Source organism: Chiloscyllium plagiosum, chromosome 29 (genome assembly GCF_004010195.1).
Source record: "Chiloscyllium plagiosum isolate BGI_BamShark_2017 chromosome 29, ASM401019v2, whole genome shotgun sequence".
NCBI classification, from domain to species: domain Eukaryota; kingdom Metazoa; phylum Chordata; class Chondrichthyes; order Orectolobiformes; family Hemiscylliidae; genus Chiloscyllium; species Chiloscyllium plagiosum.
The window spans coordinates 22,905,372-22,920,166 of NC_057738.1; the positions used below are offsets into that span (position 1 = coordinate 22,905,372).

Genomic DNA, 14,795 nt, shown 5'->3' on the forward strand with positions numbered 1-14,795 from the left:
TGGATGGGTATATGAATAGGAAGGGTTTGGAGGGATATGGGCCAGGTGCTGGCAGGTGGGACTAGATTGGGTTGGGATATCTGGTCGGCATGGACGGGTTGGACAAAGGGTCTGTTTCCATGCTGTACATCTCTATGACTCTATTTAAACAGTTGCATAAGGGTATTAGGACCGTGGAGCAACCTTGCAACAATGTCATGGAGCTGCATATCATTGGTATAAATGGCACAGAGCAGAGAGACTAAGAAAGCTGAAATTGTTCGAGGAGGTAACTAATAGAGTTGAGGGGGGGGGAACCTGTGTTTGTGGTTTATTTGGACTTACAAAAGGCTTTCAAAAAGTCCCAAAGAGATTAGTGTGTAAAGTTAAAGTCTGTGGGATTGGGCAGAGCATATTGAGATGGATAGGAAACTAGTTGGCAGACAAGAAACAAAGAGTAGGAATTAGTATGTCCTTTTTCGAATGATAGGAAATCATTAACGGTATGCTGCAGGGATCTGTACTAGGACTCAGCTATTCACAATGTATATTCATGATCTGGATGGGTGGACTAAATGTAACATCTCCAAACTTGCAGATGACACAAAGTTGTGTGGGAGGGTCAGCTGTGAAGACAATGCAGAGATGCTTCAGTGTGACTTGGATAAGCTGATTGTATGTGCAAGTGCATGGCTGATCAATGTAATGCGGATAAACATGAGGTTATCCACTCTGGTAGCAGATTATTTTCTGAATGGCTATAAATTGAGACAGGGAATGTGCAATGAGACCTGGGTGTCCTCATACACTCGTCACTAAAGGTAAATATGCAAATGCAGCAAGTGGTAAAGTAGGCAAATGGTATGTTAGCCTTCATAATGAGAGGATTTGAGTACAGGAGCAGGGACGTCTTGCTGCAATTGTACAGTAACTTGATGAAATCACACTTGGAATATTGTGTGCAAATTTGATCTCCTTGTCTGAGAAAGGATGTTGTTGCCATCGAGGGAGTGCAGAGAAAGTTTATCAGACTGATTCCTGAGGTGATGGGAATGGAGTATGAAGAGAGTTGAATCAGTTTGGATTATATTTACTGGAGTTCACAACAATAAGAGGGGATCTCATAGAAACTTATAAATTCTACAAGACTAGACATGGGTGGTGCAAGAAGGATGTTCCTGATGGTGTGGGAGTCCAGAACCAGAAGTCACAGTCTAATGATATACGGTAAACCATTTCGGACTGAGGTGAAGGAGGAGAAATTTGTTCACCCAGAGGATGGTGAGCTAATGGAATTCACTACCATAGCAAGAAGGCCAAACATGGAATGATTTCAAGAAGGAGTTATATATATCACTTGGGGCTCAAAGGATATAGAGAAAAGCAGGAACAGGCTATTGAATTGGATGATCAGCCATGATTGAAATGAATGGTAGAGCAGGCTCAAAGGGCCAAATGGCCAACCTCTGCTCCTATTTTATCTGTTTCTTAAAACAGAAAGAGAATCTTGATAATGTTCTTGGTAGGCTTGTGCAAAATCCATAGTTCAGAATCCCTGCCAGTACTGCCAGTGACAGCATTTTGTCCCGTTTGCATATAATTATTGTGCTTAATTGGGTGACATCACAGGGTGTTTTTTATTCATGGGATGTGGGTGTTACTGGCTGGGCCAGAATTTATTGCCCATTCCTAATTTTCTGAGGGCAGTTAAGAATTAACCACATTACTGGGGGTCACATGTTGGCCAAATAAGTTAAAGACAACAGTTTCCTTCCCTAAAGGACATTAGTGAACCAGATAGGATTTTTCTAACAATTAACAATGATTTCATGGTCATTATTAGACTCATAATTCTACATTTTTTTAAAAATTGAATTCAAATTCCACTATCTGCCATGGCTGCATTCGAATGTGGGTTTGCTGAACATTACCTGGATTTCTGGATTAAGAGTCTAACAACATTTTCTTTACAGGCAGAGTGTTTCACCAAGTGAAACTCTCTGCATACACGTTGTGAACCTTTCTGGGGATTCAAGCCCCAAAACCAAAGAAAAATGGAAGAAATGAACAAATGTAAATCTTCGCATTCAGGAAATACAAACTTACAACGGATAAGAAAACGACCTAATGAGAAGCTAAAAAAAAGGGTAGGCATTTTCTAATCAACCTGCTCAGATATGTCATTACACACCTCTGGAGCAAGTGCAACTTGACCCAGGACCTCCTGATCACAGAGATATGGACACCACCATCACATAGAACCACATCCCCTGCCCAACAAAAAAGATATAAAATTAATTTAATATAAATACCTAGATGCTTTAACAAGTGGATGATGGAATTGGCTATTTTAGAGAAATAAAAGACAATGGACTGAAAGACCCTCTTCATCTGAAACTATCTATTTTTGATTTGATTTGATTTATTATTGTCACATGGACCTAGGTACAGTGAAATGTTTTGTGTGCAGTACAGGCACATCATTCTATACAAAGTGTATTAGGCTAATAGAAGAGATCGAAGAATACAATGTTACGGCTGCAGAGAAGATGCACAAAGAGTGAATTGGAGATAGTGAGGACTGTAGACCCTGGGAAGTCAGAGTCGATGAAGTGTGGAGCTGGAAAAAGCACAGCAGGTGAAGCAGCATCAAAAGAACAGGAGAGCCGGCGTTTCAAGTTGGGAAAGAGCGAGATTGACATTAAATTCAAAATTTGAGAGGTCCATTCAGAAGTCTAATAAGAGCGGGGAAGAAGCTGTTCTTGTATCTTATGATAATTGTACATTCATTTCTAATGCAGAAAAGCTATACATGAAGAAGTGCAAATGTTATTAGATACAATTTGTACCATTCAACTTTTTATCATGGAAATCTTAATTATTTTTGTGAGTCACCCGCATTGCCTGACTATCTTATCAGTAATTACTTAAACATAACTTCCAAGCATTAAAGGTGATCATTACAAATTCTTTATAGTGACTTGGGTTCTTCTCAGTCCTGGTATCAAATGACCCCAATTTGTTTGCCTTACCATTTGGCAGCTGTTATTTCCTAGCTACTTCCGATTATGAATCTTCCTTGTTCAATCTCTTCTTAAAATGTTATTTTTAATCAACTTGTTCAGACAAGTTATAGTGTACCTCTAGGGCAGAAGGGACTTGCGCCTGCACTTGAGAGACACCACCATTGCTTCAGTCTGCACCACAAGAATGCTCTAAATTTTTAATTTCTCTTTGTCATTGTTAATTTGCACTTTAAGACATAGTTATTTCCATGATATTAAATATTAATGACACTCTAAAGTGAGCTTTCCCGGCAATTCTATAAACTAATGAATCATCAAATGGCTGGACAGGTGGTTCACAACTTAAAATTAAATGAGTTACAGAGACCTAAAATGTCTTGTGGTCTACTTTAATACTGGAGTTCTATTGGATATTGTTTGTCACAAATGTCTAACAAATGCTTTGTGTTGTACTTTGGAAATATGAAAATATTCGTAAGGTTTACAGGCAGTATTTGCCATTACAGAAACTATTATACTTTCTTTCATTTAAACCCATTATTCTAGAACTCGTTTATGTTAATATAGCAAGCATTAAATTGGAGTAATTATTTCATTGACTGGGTAGATATGAAGGGGGAAACAAGTGTGTGGAAGAAGCTGTAAAACTAAGTAGTTAAAAACTTCATCCACAAAGAAAGGTGTCTTGGTTTCTGTCTCACTGATTCACGTGAATTTGATTTGTCAATTTGGATATATGAAAATTTTCCAGATTGGTCATGTGCTGCATTTGTAAATTCTCTCTTCGATCATGCAGCTCCAAGTCTGAAACACTGATCTCTTTCTTGGACTTTTGATAACTTGGTGGTAGGTGAATGTTCATCACTGATTGATGGAAATCTGTGACCTGTCCTACAATCACCACATAGACTGCATGATACAAACATCACTTTCATCATTGATCTAAATAATAGCTGCTCTCAAAAAGTTACCCTTGATGAGTAGATGCAATACTGAATGAGTTATACGATCTCAGCTTTCTATAAACAATTGCAGTTAATACTTGATAACAAAAGCTTCATTAACAAATGTCCTACTATTCAAAATAGTTTGAATTACCATATCTCTATAATGCAATGATACCATGGCTGTGTATTAGTGACACAAAACAGCTCAAGATATCCATTAGCGTTTCTCTGCTGCATCTTCCAGTTTCACGGAAGGATTATAAAGTAAATGCTAGCCAACTTCTTAAAGCCATTCCTAAAGCATTCAGGTAAAACACCCACATAATAAAATGAGCTGCCAGAGGAAGTGATGGAAGAGTCATAGAGTCATAGAGATATACAGCACAGATACAGACCCTTCGGTCCAACTCGTCACGTACAATGACAACGTTTAAAAGGCATCTGGATGGGTATATGAATAGGAAATGGGCCAAGTGCTGGCAAATAGGACTTGATTAATTTAGGATATCTGGTCAGCATAGACAAGTTGGACTGAAGGTTCTGTTTTCGTGCTGTACATCTCTATGAATCTACAAAATCGATTTTAATTGGATGGAGGACTGTGTTCAAATGGCTAAAAAGCATCTCCCTTCCTCTTTTCTCAAATTGTAAATTGCCAACATTCCAGAAGAGAATAAAGACACATTTCAAAGATATCCTGAAGCTCTCCTTGAAGCATTTCGGATTGACATGAATGGTCTGAAGCATTCAAAAATGAAGACAATTTGTCTATCAAACTGCAACATGCTTTCAGTCCTGTTTTAACAAGACAGACTGGAGGTAGAAAGGGAAGAGAAAACAATTGTCCAGATTCCTTACACCCTAGATCCCAATACCTTGTGAGACGTTTTGCCTCTGCGTCCAAAGACATGTAGGCCAAAAATGGGCTTGTTCTGTCACATGAAGACTGCAGCAAAAACTCATGAGGTGAGTAGATGTCATCATAGAATTGAGAATTAGTCACCAGATATATAAAAACTGAAAGAACTGTGGATACTGTAAATCAGAAACAAAAACAGAAGTTGTTGGAAAAGCTCAGCAGGTCTGACAGCATCTGTGAAGTGAAATCAAAGTTAATGTTTTGGGTCGAGTGACCCTTCCTCAGAACCCATTTGGTCACGAGTTGGAGACTGACAAAAGCACTGGGGGTTAGAAATTAGTCTCAGGTAGCAACACATTACTGGCAATAGCCAACAGGCAATATTGAGTGGTCTGCTGATTTTCAATAGCCAACAATGCTGCAATTTTGTATTGAAGAAAGGTGAACAATGTGCTGTAGACAATGTAGTGAGATTCTGGCATGTTACAATGAACTTAGTTATGAGTACACTCATCTGATAAAGGCCATTAGATCATTACAGAATTAATATGAATGTTATTTGATTGGCCAGTATAGCTGAAAATGACTACCATGAACCAAATCTGATTTCTACTTCGAAACCAGCTGAAATCCAGAAACAGCCGAAATGAGGAAATCACTAGGGCCAAGACATGTACTGTTGGCCATCAGGTAATTGGTATTCACTCAGGAAATTCTACCCACAGGTATTCCATAACCAATGTAGTTATATTAGTCAACCAGTGCAGACATGCCGTGACATGCATCCAGACAAGTGAGAATTGAACTAAGATCTTCTGGCTCAGAGATAGGGACCAGGCCACCAAGACCCCAATATTTATTGGCAGTTAAAGCCAAACACATCACTATTGGACTGGAATCACATGTAGGCCAGACCAGCAAAGGATAGCAGATTTCCTTCCTAAAGGGAATTAGTAAACCAGATGGGTTTTTATATTGTTTGAAAAGTCAATATGGTTGACATTAGATGAGCTTTTAACTCCAGACCCTTTAAGAATTTAAATTGCATGATCTGCCATGGTGGAATTTGAACCCATGTTCCCAAAGCATTAGTCCAGAACTTTGGATTATGAGCTAAGTGACATTATCACTATGCTACCATCTGCCTGCCTTCACGCCATTGTAATCTGACATTTGGGAAAGACCAACTGCAATGTCTGGAAGGCCATGCAAGCTCAATACGGAACATAATAGCTGAAATGTATCCCCAAATTACTATTCAAGCTGGGTCTTGCATAAAGTATTGCAGAGATCCCCAAGTGCAAGTAAGTAGTCTCTATGAAGTCGTACATATAAAATATTGAAAGCACCGAAAGCCGATAAAGTGCAATAAGCCTAATCTCACTTGCATGCCTGTAAGTCACAGCACTTCAGGTGCACAATACCAAAATATTTTTAAAATGCACCTGTTCAGGTGGAGTTCCAGACTAACATCTACTTCTGGATGAAAATGTCAGCCTATCCAATCTTTTCTCATGGTCAAAATTCCCCATTCCTTGCAACACTTATAAATTTCCTATGTACCCTCTACACTGTGATCACATCCTTCCTCTAATTCAGTGACCAAAACATTAGTTAGGACACAGAGTACCACATTGATGTTGTATAGTACTAGCATAATCTTCCCTAGTCAGCCAATAAAAGGGAAGAAACAAAAACAGTAGGTCTGACAACATCTGTGGAGAGAAATCAGAGTTAAATTTTGGGTCAAGAGACCCTCAGAACTCAGTATTGGTTTTATGCAAAAGATAGGGTGGGGCAGAACGTGAGTGAGTGAGAGAGCGAGTGAGTGAGTGAAAGAGTGAGAGAGAGGAAAGAAAAATCAGTTGGACAGACAAATGAGTGGAAAATGATCTGACTAGGAAGGTGAATAGCTATTAATGGGGGCTTTTGTGGCTAACAATGGGTTGGGTGTAATGGGTGTATATGATAACAATGCCTTACTTTTGTGTGTGGGGTAAGGGCATTGGAGAGTCCAAGCCCTAAAATTATTAAATTCGATATTGAGTTCAGAAGGCTGCAGGGTCCCCAAGGGGAAAACGAGCTGCTGTTCTTCCAGCTTGCATTAAGTTTCACTGGAACACTGCAGCAAGCCTGAGATGTTGGCCAAGGAACAGGATGGTGTGTTAAATCAGCAGGCAACTGGAAGCTCGGGATCTTTTTTGCAGACAGAGAGTGAAGTTGGAGACAATGGTAACCATGACTGTTGATTGTTAGAAACAATGAATGATGGAGAAATAATATTGCAGCATAGGAAGCAACACACCACCATAATTCTGCTGTACACTTTAACTCTCCTGCAGTAACTGAAATCCATCTCTGCATTTGAGCAACCAAACAGAGTTCTGGGTGATGCTGTTTACTTGGTCATTTGCAGAATATTCTTTTCTATTTCAACCTGGTTTAATTAAGAAAATATTTATACCTGGGTATCTGCAACTTAGAAAGTACATATGCACAGGTGCAATGAAACCAGTTAACCAGTCAAAAGATATAACTGTAAATGAACTTTTAGCTGGGTTGAAAGGTGCAGGTACTAGACATTATACACTAAAAATTAATGTAGGAAATCTATAAACCAGTGATGTGTAAATTCAAAATCATCCAGAAATTACTAGGAATGTATAGAAATATTTCAAAGACTCGAGATGTGTTTAAAAACAGTACTTTATTCAAATGAATAGCAAATATCACAAGTTTATAAAACCTCCATCATCACATACTTTATAAAAGTGAAATAGATTAGAAGAGGTGTAGGACTTCCAAAAATTCCAATCAGATATCACGCAATACAATAATTTTAACTTTTTTTTGCAAATATAAGCGATTTCTAATTTTAATTAGTGAGATCTTTGGTCTCCTTGGACTCAGCTGAACCGTTTTGGCAGATAGTCAGCTCATTTATATTCAAATCAGTGCTGCACAGTCTGCCATTAAGCAGCCCACAAGAGTAGCCCTGGAGTTCCTCTCCCTTCTAACTTTCCTGAACCTGGGTAGTGATACATTGAGCCTCAACTCAGCAATGCTCACCCAGGCAGCAGAGCAGCTGAGATCACCATCTTATCCCTTGCTCCTACTTCAGATTTTTAAGAAACCATTCACATTGCAGTCTTGGCAGAGTGCCAGGAGTACATTTCTCTGTCTTTACATTCTGCTAGGGTTCCATATACAAGATGGAAAGGTCAAACATTGTAACTTAACTTCAAAAAGAGAGCAGCACTAACTGTTCAACAGGTTAAATCTATTCTGTTTCTATCTGGCTTCTTAAACTTGCACTGAAGAAAAACCCTTGGAACACAAAGACCTTCCTTCTTATTAACAGTTTCACGGAACACATATTCATTGACGAGTACTTCATATCCAGCAGCTGTCAGGAGTTGTGCCACGTATTCTAGAATGAAAATATAGAAAAACGAGGAAAAATATGGACTGAAACAAACTTCTACAAGAATGCGACCTCAGTTGCAGCATTAAGAGATTAATAAATGTCTACATCTGTTGTTATTGTATGCACGTACCTGTAAAATATATGTTTTTCTATATTACAGATAGATTAATATTGTTAAACAGAGGAGCAAATCTATTCAAATGGTAAAAGCAAATATTGCAGATGTTGAAAATCCACAACAAGAAACAAGTCCCTGAAGTACTCATGAGGTCCTGTAGCAACAGTGGAGAGAGAAACATTGTGTGTTGAAAATGACTTCTTCAAAACTGGAAAAAAAAAGGGTAGAAATGTGATTGGTTTAATGCTGTTAAAAGGCAGAAGTGGAAAGAAGAAAAGGTAAGATTCACCTAGAATGTGGGGAAATTTGTAAGTTAAAGATGTTGGCATGGATTTATTTTGACTATAATTTAATTAGGCAAGTGCAAAAAGCACCAAATGGATTGTTTTACTAAAAAGAAGTCATGATTGCTGTAATGTCATATAGAAAATCAATTTGAACTATTAATTACTTTGTCTTAATTGAATTCGAGCTTAAAAACTTGTTTTAAAGTCATGTATTCTTATTTTAAATCAATTTGAACATCTACAAAACATTACATCATCAATGTAAGCAATGTTGATTAAGGCATAAAATTACAAAGATATACTAATAAATTAAGGAAATGGACAAAACTGGCAAATAGATTTCAATGCAGGAAAATTAGAGGTTATTCACATTGGACCTAATGGACAGGACAGGGCACTTTCTGAATCGTGAAAAATTCCTAGGAGTCTATGTACATCGCTAATTACCAGAGAAACAGTAATAAAGGGACTCCATAGGAAGCATTTGCCACAGTCACTAGCATCAGTCTGATAAAGTAATACCATACTTGATTTAAAACCTCACCAGGATTTGACCCAATATAGTAATAGTCAAAGAGGCTAAATAATATATCACAGGAAGGATCTGCACTGCATTTTGTACCAAGTAAGAATGACCCCACGGGATGTGGGTTACTCCTCATCTCAGAACATGTGACTGTGACACGTACACAAACATTGAGTGGATGGCATATCTCCATTTCTCAAGTCATGGATAAGTTACACAGTTATTACTGGTACCAATGCATCAGGATATTCTGCATCATTCTGCTTCTAATTTGATTTACGCCTAAATAAATCCTGTCCATGTAAAGTGAAAGGTTCCAATGGGCATCCTTCACCAAAATAACAGTTCATGGGAAATAATACAAATTGATTATACGGGTCCACTGGCCACAACAAATAAACAAACACACAAGTGGCATCAGTTTAGCTTAGTTATTATTGATAATAGTTTTTCTGTAGGTAAAATGTTTCAAGCCTGTGAAGTTAATGTTGTTACCATTACGAAGATTTTATGGGAACAAAGTTCTATTGATGGGAGTTTTCCAAAAAGGTTACCAAATCATAATGATTGACATTTTACAGCAAAGATATTGCAATAGACCATAAGATATAACAGCAGAATTAGGCCATTTGGCCCATTAAGTCTACTCAGATTTACAGAAATACAGGTTCTCTCAAAGAGTTGAAAGGCTGAGGAGATATGGAGGATAAGGCCAGAGAGGAATTTGAATACAAAGTTGAGAATTTTAAGAGCAAGATGCTACTTGACCATAAGTTAATGTAGGTGAGCAAGTATAGATGAGATGGTTGAATAGGATAGTGGGTGTGGGCAGGAAGAGTTTTTTAAAAAAATCAAGTTTACAAAGGTTATAATGTGGAAGCTTAGCTAGGAGTGTATTAAATATTAAGTCTAGAGGTAACAAAGGTATTTTTGAGGATTTCAGCAGTCGATGAGCTAAAGCAGGGGTACAGTCAGGCGACGTTATGATGAGGAGAAAGTGAGGTCTGCAGATGCTGGAGATCAGAGCTGAAAATGTGTTGCTGGAAAAGCGCAGCAGGTCAGGCAGCATCCAGGGAACAGGAGAATCGACGTTTCGGGCATAAGCCCTTCTTCCTGAAGAAGGGCTTATGCCCGAAACGTCGATTCTCCTGTTCCCTGGATGCTGCCTGACCTGCTGCGCTTTTCCAGCAACACATTTTCAGCGACATTATGATGAGGTGGTCTCACTGATCAAAGCCTCAAATTAGTTCCCAGGAAAAGGTATGGATTTAGTAACTAAAGAAAGGAGTCTGTCGTGTGGACTGAAAGAAAAATACGCTAACAATTCTTCCAAAAGTTAATCGACGGAAAGTGCTGCCATTCCATAGTGGAAGTCAGGCCACCTGTTTGATAATTTAGAGAGAGTGAAGCGGTGGGGAGGGGGACGGGGACTGTAACTTTGTCACTATCACACACTGAGTCATTTGTAACTTTTGATGAAAAATCATTTTGGCAGGGGTGGACACTGATTTGAGGGAATCAAAATGAAAGTTAGACGTGGACTTTCAAGATCACAACAAATCCAAACACTCTGGAAAGGAAAAAAGGGGTAGTGGTGGTTTTCAAGGATGTTGGGAAAGTATTTTCTGTTGTCAGAAAGGGTGATGCTTGAAGGTTTGAAGAGGAGGAAGAGCTGTTAACAATATCAGAATATATGGGAACATGGTAAGAAAGTATTTGGTAACACGATAAGAAGGGAAATTGAGTGGTCAGCTGTCTGGTGGAAACAATGCCAAAGGAGCAATAAAGTGGCTTCATGGACAAAATGCTAACAATCAAGACTAGAAGCAAGTAAATTTGGGAATGTCTGTTATCAAACAGTACCAGTTGTATTAAAAATGAGTTTGAATCTCAGCTGGATTATGTGAAGAGTTATTCATAATAAAGATCAAATGGCAGGAACACCGATTATGCATGTTTTCAGCTGAAAGGACCCAAAACAGTGAGATGACAGTGGTACTGCAGCATGATCATAATGTGCCCCAAGCAGAGCTTCTTTGAAAATGAGAAAATCCAAGTAATCTTGCATATTGGCTTCAAGATAGCTCTATTCCTTAGTCTGAAATGCATTAACCACTGAACAAAAACCCCACAAAATCATACCATGCACATGGTACAAGACAATAAACAAATACAACAGGCAAACCAAGAAACTACAAAATCAAGAAGGTCACTTTTATAGAATTATACCGATGGTTTAGATTGTTTCGGATGGCACTGACCATTCCATAAGTAGGTCTCATCATTGCATTATATTGTACAAGTAGGTTAATAAAGGAATATAGAAGTCATAAAGATTTTGGCAGCAAAGACACTGAGGAAGTCAACAATAGTAAAATGTAAGGAAGAACATAAAAATACTTGGCTAAGGGGTAGCCCATGCAAAAAAAACGCAAGAGGCATGTTTATACATAAGATCAGAGAATCAGGAGAAAGACAGAGATTGAAAGTTAAGGGTTAGCCTAGAAACGGGATGAACCCAGTGCTGAGAGACACAATGTTCAAGGCTGATCAAGTTGTAACAACAGAAAAGTTGCTGAGGCATACCAAATTATCAGTGCGGATAAGCATGTACTGAATTTTACTTAGGATTAAGAAAGGAATCACCATACAAGGCAATCAAGTACAAGTAGCAAAGCAAAATCAGTGAAAATAAACATGTAACTATTAGTATTTTTTATAGATTGGAGATTAATACCAGTTTACATTCAATTAGGTTATATCTGGTCTGTATATTGCATTCTATACTGAAGAATGATTGTATACAATAAAAATTTAAAATATTTCATATGACACATGAATAATAGTAACTGATGACTTTGGCTATTCAAGCAAGTTTTTTATAACACCATCCTGAAGCACCAGCTGGAAGTAAGGCTGGTGACAGCAGGATCATGCTGGATGCAATATACAGGGCTAAATAGCATGCCAAGGCTCATTTTGCAGGATCCCAAATGATGAATAGACATGTACCAGAGCCTGCTGATAGTAACCCATTTTGAGTCACCAACTTCATAAAGAAAAATTTAAGAAATCTCCAAGTGTAGAAACAAAGCAAGCATTGTCTGATACAACTATCATAACCATCTGATAGTCAATTACAAGCAGCAAAAACATGTTTTAAATAACAAATCTCACCATCTGAAAAGAAGAAAGATCTTGTTCCATCTTGACGAACATAAAAGTTTGATCCAAGTTTGTGACCATTTTTAAATCGGAGCATGGTGTGATCATACAGTCCATAATCTCTGAATAAGATGCTTCCACCAGGTTTCAGTATCTGTCACAGACACACAAGAAGCAAAGTCACAGCTAGTAGGTCTTTCATAATAATGCACCAAGTAGGCCTACGGGAATAATTCAACTGTATTACTTTAATAGGTATCTTTCTCAGTGAATTAGCAAAAGCCAACACAAGGTCAGAAGATAGGGGTGCAAAATGTTTTATAAATGAGACTATGTATAGCAACAAAATGTTAAAATTACTTCACTAACTTTTATTTTTCTCCATAGATAAACTTGATATCCCCATTGCTCACTAATAAGGTCTCCAAAGTCCAATTAACAAAGAATCCCACAGATATCATGTTGAATATTTTCAAGTTATAAAATGTACATGTTTATGGAAGCAGATAACAAAGCCAATATAGCAGATAATAATTTATTTCAAGTTCAATCTCACCACTTTGGCAGAAATTTTTCAAAAAGTTTTTCTGAACGCTCCCCAATTATATCACCATGTGTAAGATGACAGCATGCCTACCATCAAATACTAACTTTATAGATATTTTCTAATGCTGGTTGCATCTTGTCAGGATGAATAGCAGAAAGCACGAAGATCAGTGTTACAACATCCACAGAGTCTGCTGGTATATTCTCTAGTAAACTGTCCTTCGTTAGATCACACTGAAAGGCTTTACATCGTTCAGTATGGTACAAGTGATTTTGCTTTAAAAGAAACAAATGCAAGAATGGATAAGGAATCTGAACAGAATGTTCCCATTGATTACACTCAAAAACTTGATTAGTTTTAATATTTTTTAAAGCATTCTAACTGATATCTTAAAACAGGTCATGAATTATTTGGAACATCTGAAGAATTGTTAAACTTGGCAATACAGTACTTAATATCATTTAATATCAAACATGTATATTTTATTTCATTGCTGTTTGTGGGATTCTGCTACACTGTAGCTTCTTCCATTGTAGTAGCAGCTACAGGTTGAATCTTACAGAGGTTGACTGAACTCAAGTTCTGTCCAGTTTTCTGGAGGGATTTTGCACTATCTCTTAATACACTTGCCTCATTAGCAACCTCTCTTAACCCGATGCCATTCCTCAACTCCAATTCCGGACCCATCTTACCAAGAGCCAATCCTAGATCATGGCTTGTCCTAGGATGGATGTGTTGTCCCACATCAACTAGCCACAAAATAACATGACCCTCTCTCACTGGTATCCTTACATACAGATGAGGAAGGACACCACTTCGACTGGGACAACACATCCATCCTAGGACAAGCCAAACAGAGACATGCACGAGAATTCCTAGAAGCATGGCATTTCAACCGGAACTCCATCAACAAACACATCGAGTTAGACCCCATCTACCACGGCCTGAGAAAAAGAACTAGAAATAACATCACTAACCCAAAGAAATAAATAGAAAGCAGGAATTTTCAACACTGCTTCGCCTGGAGGCCCACTGAAGATGTTGCCTAGTAGGGTGATGAAACGTCAGGAAATGAACCCTCCACCTCAGCGAGCAAACCTACATGCAGAATCCCAGATCATCTCAGCAGATATCCTGGAATTCACGGAACATAGAACAGTACAGTATAGGAACAGGTCCTTTGGCCCACCATGTCTGCGCCAACCATGATGCCATTCTAAATTAATCCCATCTGCCTGCATATGGTCTGTAACCCTCTATTCTCTGGCTGTTCATGTGCCATCTAAACATTGCTATTGTATTTGTTTTTAACCACCTCCCCTGGAAATACATTCCAGGCACCTACCACCCTCTTCATAAAAACATACTTCGCACATCCCCTTTAAAAACATTCTCCCTCTCACTTTAAACTTGTGTCCCCTGGTATTTGACATTTCCACCCTGGGACAAAAAGATTCTAACTATTCATCATGGGAAAAAGATCCAGCTATCCATCCGACCCATGCTGTTGCTCTAGCAAAAAGAATCTAAGTTTATCCAACCTCACCTTATAGCTATTCAGTTCTCCTCCAAGCAACATCCTGGTAACTCTCTTTTATACCCTTTTCAAAGCTCCGTATTCTTCCTAAACTGTGGAAAATAGAACTGCACATAATACTCCAAATGTGGCCTAACTGAAATTTTATACTCAATGAAAGCAAGCATGCCATACACATTTTTACCACTTTAACTGCTCGCAACTTTAGGGGCACTACGGAATTGTACTCAAAGATCTTCCTGTAATTAACACTATCAATTCAATGTAATCAATGTGTATCAATTCAACAGCACCCTTTACACTGTCCTATCTTTAAAGGCCTGTCATGTACCCAGACAAGCATCGCAGCTCTGGCGCTGCCTTGCACAATACCTGAC

The 14,795-nt window shown here is 38.2% G+C and overlaps 1 protein-coding gene and 1 long non-coding RNA gene across 6 annotated transcripts in view; one reads left to right on the forward strand and one right to left on the reverse strand.

The window, feature by feature from the left end:
• The window catches only part of LOC122564428, a 39,899-nt gene extending 31,436 nt beyond the window's left edge, over positions 1 to 8,463 (forward strand). The window contains exon 3 of the long non-coding RNA XR_006315909.1: positions 8,399 to 8,463. This is a non-coding gene — a long non-coding RNA (uncharacterized LOC122564428). The remainder of the gene's footprint in view (positions 1 to 8,398) is intronic.
• Positions 1 to 14,795, reverse strand: part of mettl6 (methyltransferase 6, methylcytidine) — a 31,285-nt gene that overhangs the window by 7,979 nt on the left and 8,511 nt on the right. For 4 of the 5 annotated variants that reach the window (XM_043719269.1, XM_043719272.1, XM_043719271.1 and 1 more), the window contains exons 4-6: positions 12,986 to 13,156; positions 12,347 to 12,488; positions 7,500 to 8,241 (exon numbers count right to left, since the gene is read on the reverse strand). In XM_043719269.1, the coding sequence (XP_043575204.1) occupies positions 8,078 to 8,241; positions 12,347 to 12,488; positions 12,986 to 13,156 (477 nt within the window). In that variant the 3' untranslated portion in view covers positions 7,500 to 8,077. Of the gene's footprint in view, positions 1 to 7,499; positions 8,242 to 12,346; positions 12,489 to 12,985; positions 13,157 to 14,795 lie in introns of those variants that run through there. The other variant, XM_043719274.1, reaches the window with a different exon arrangement.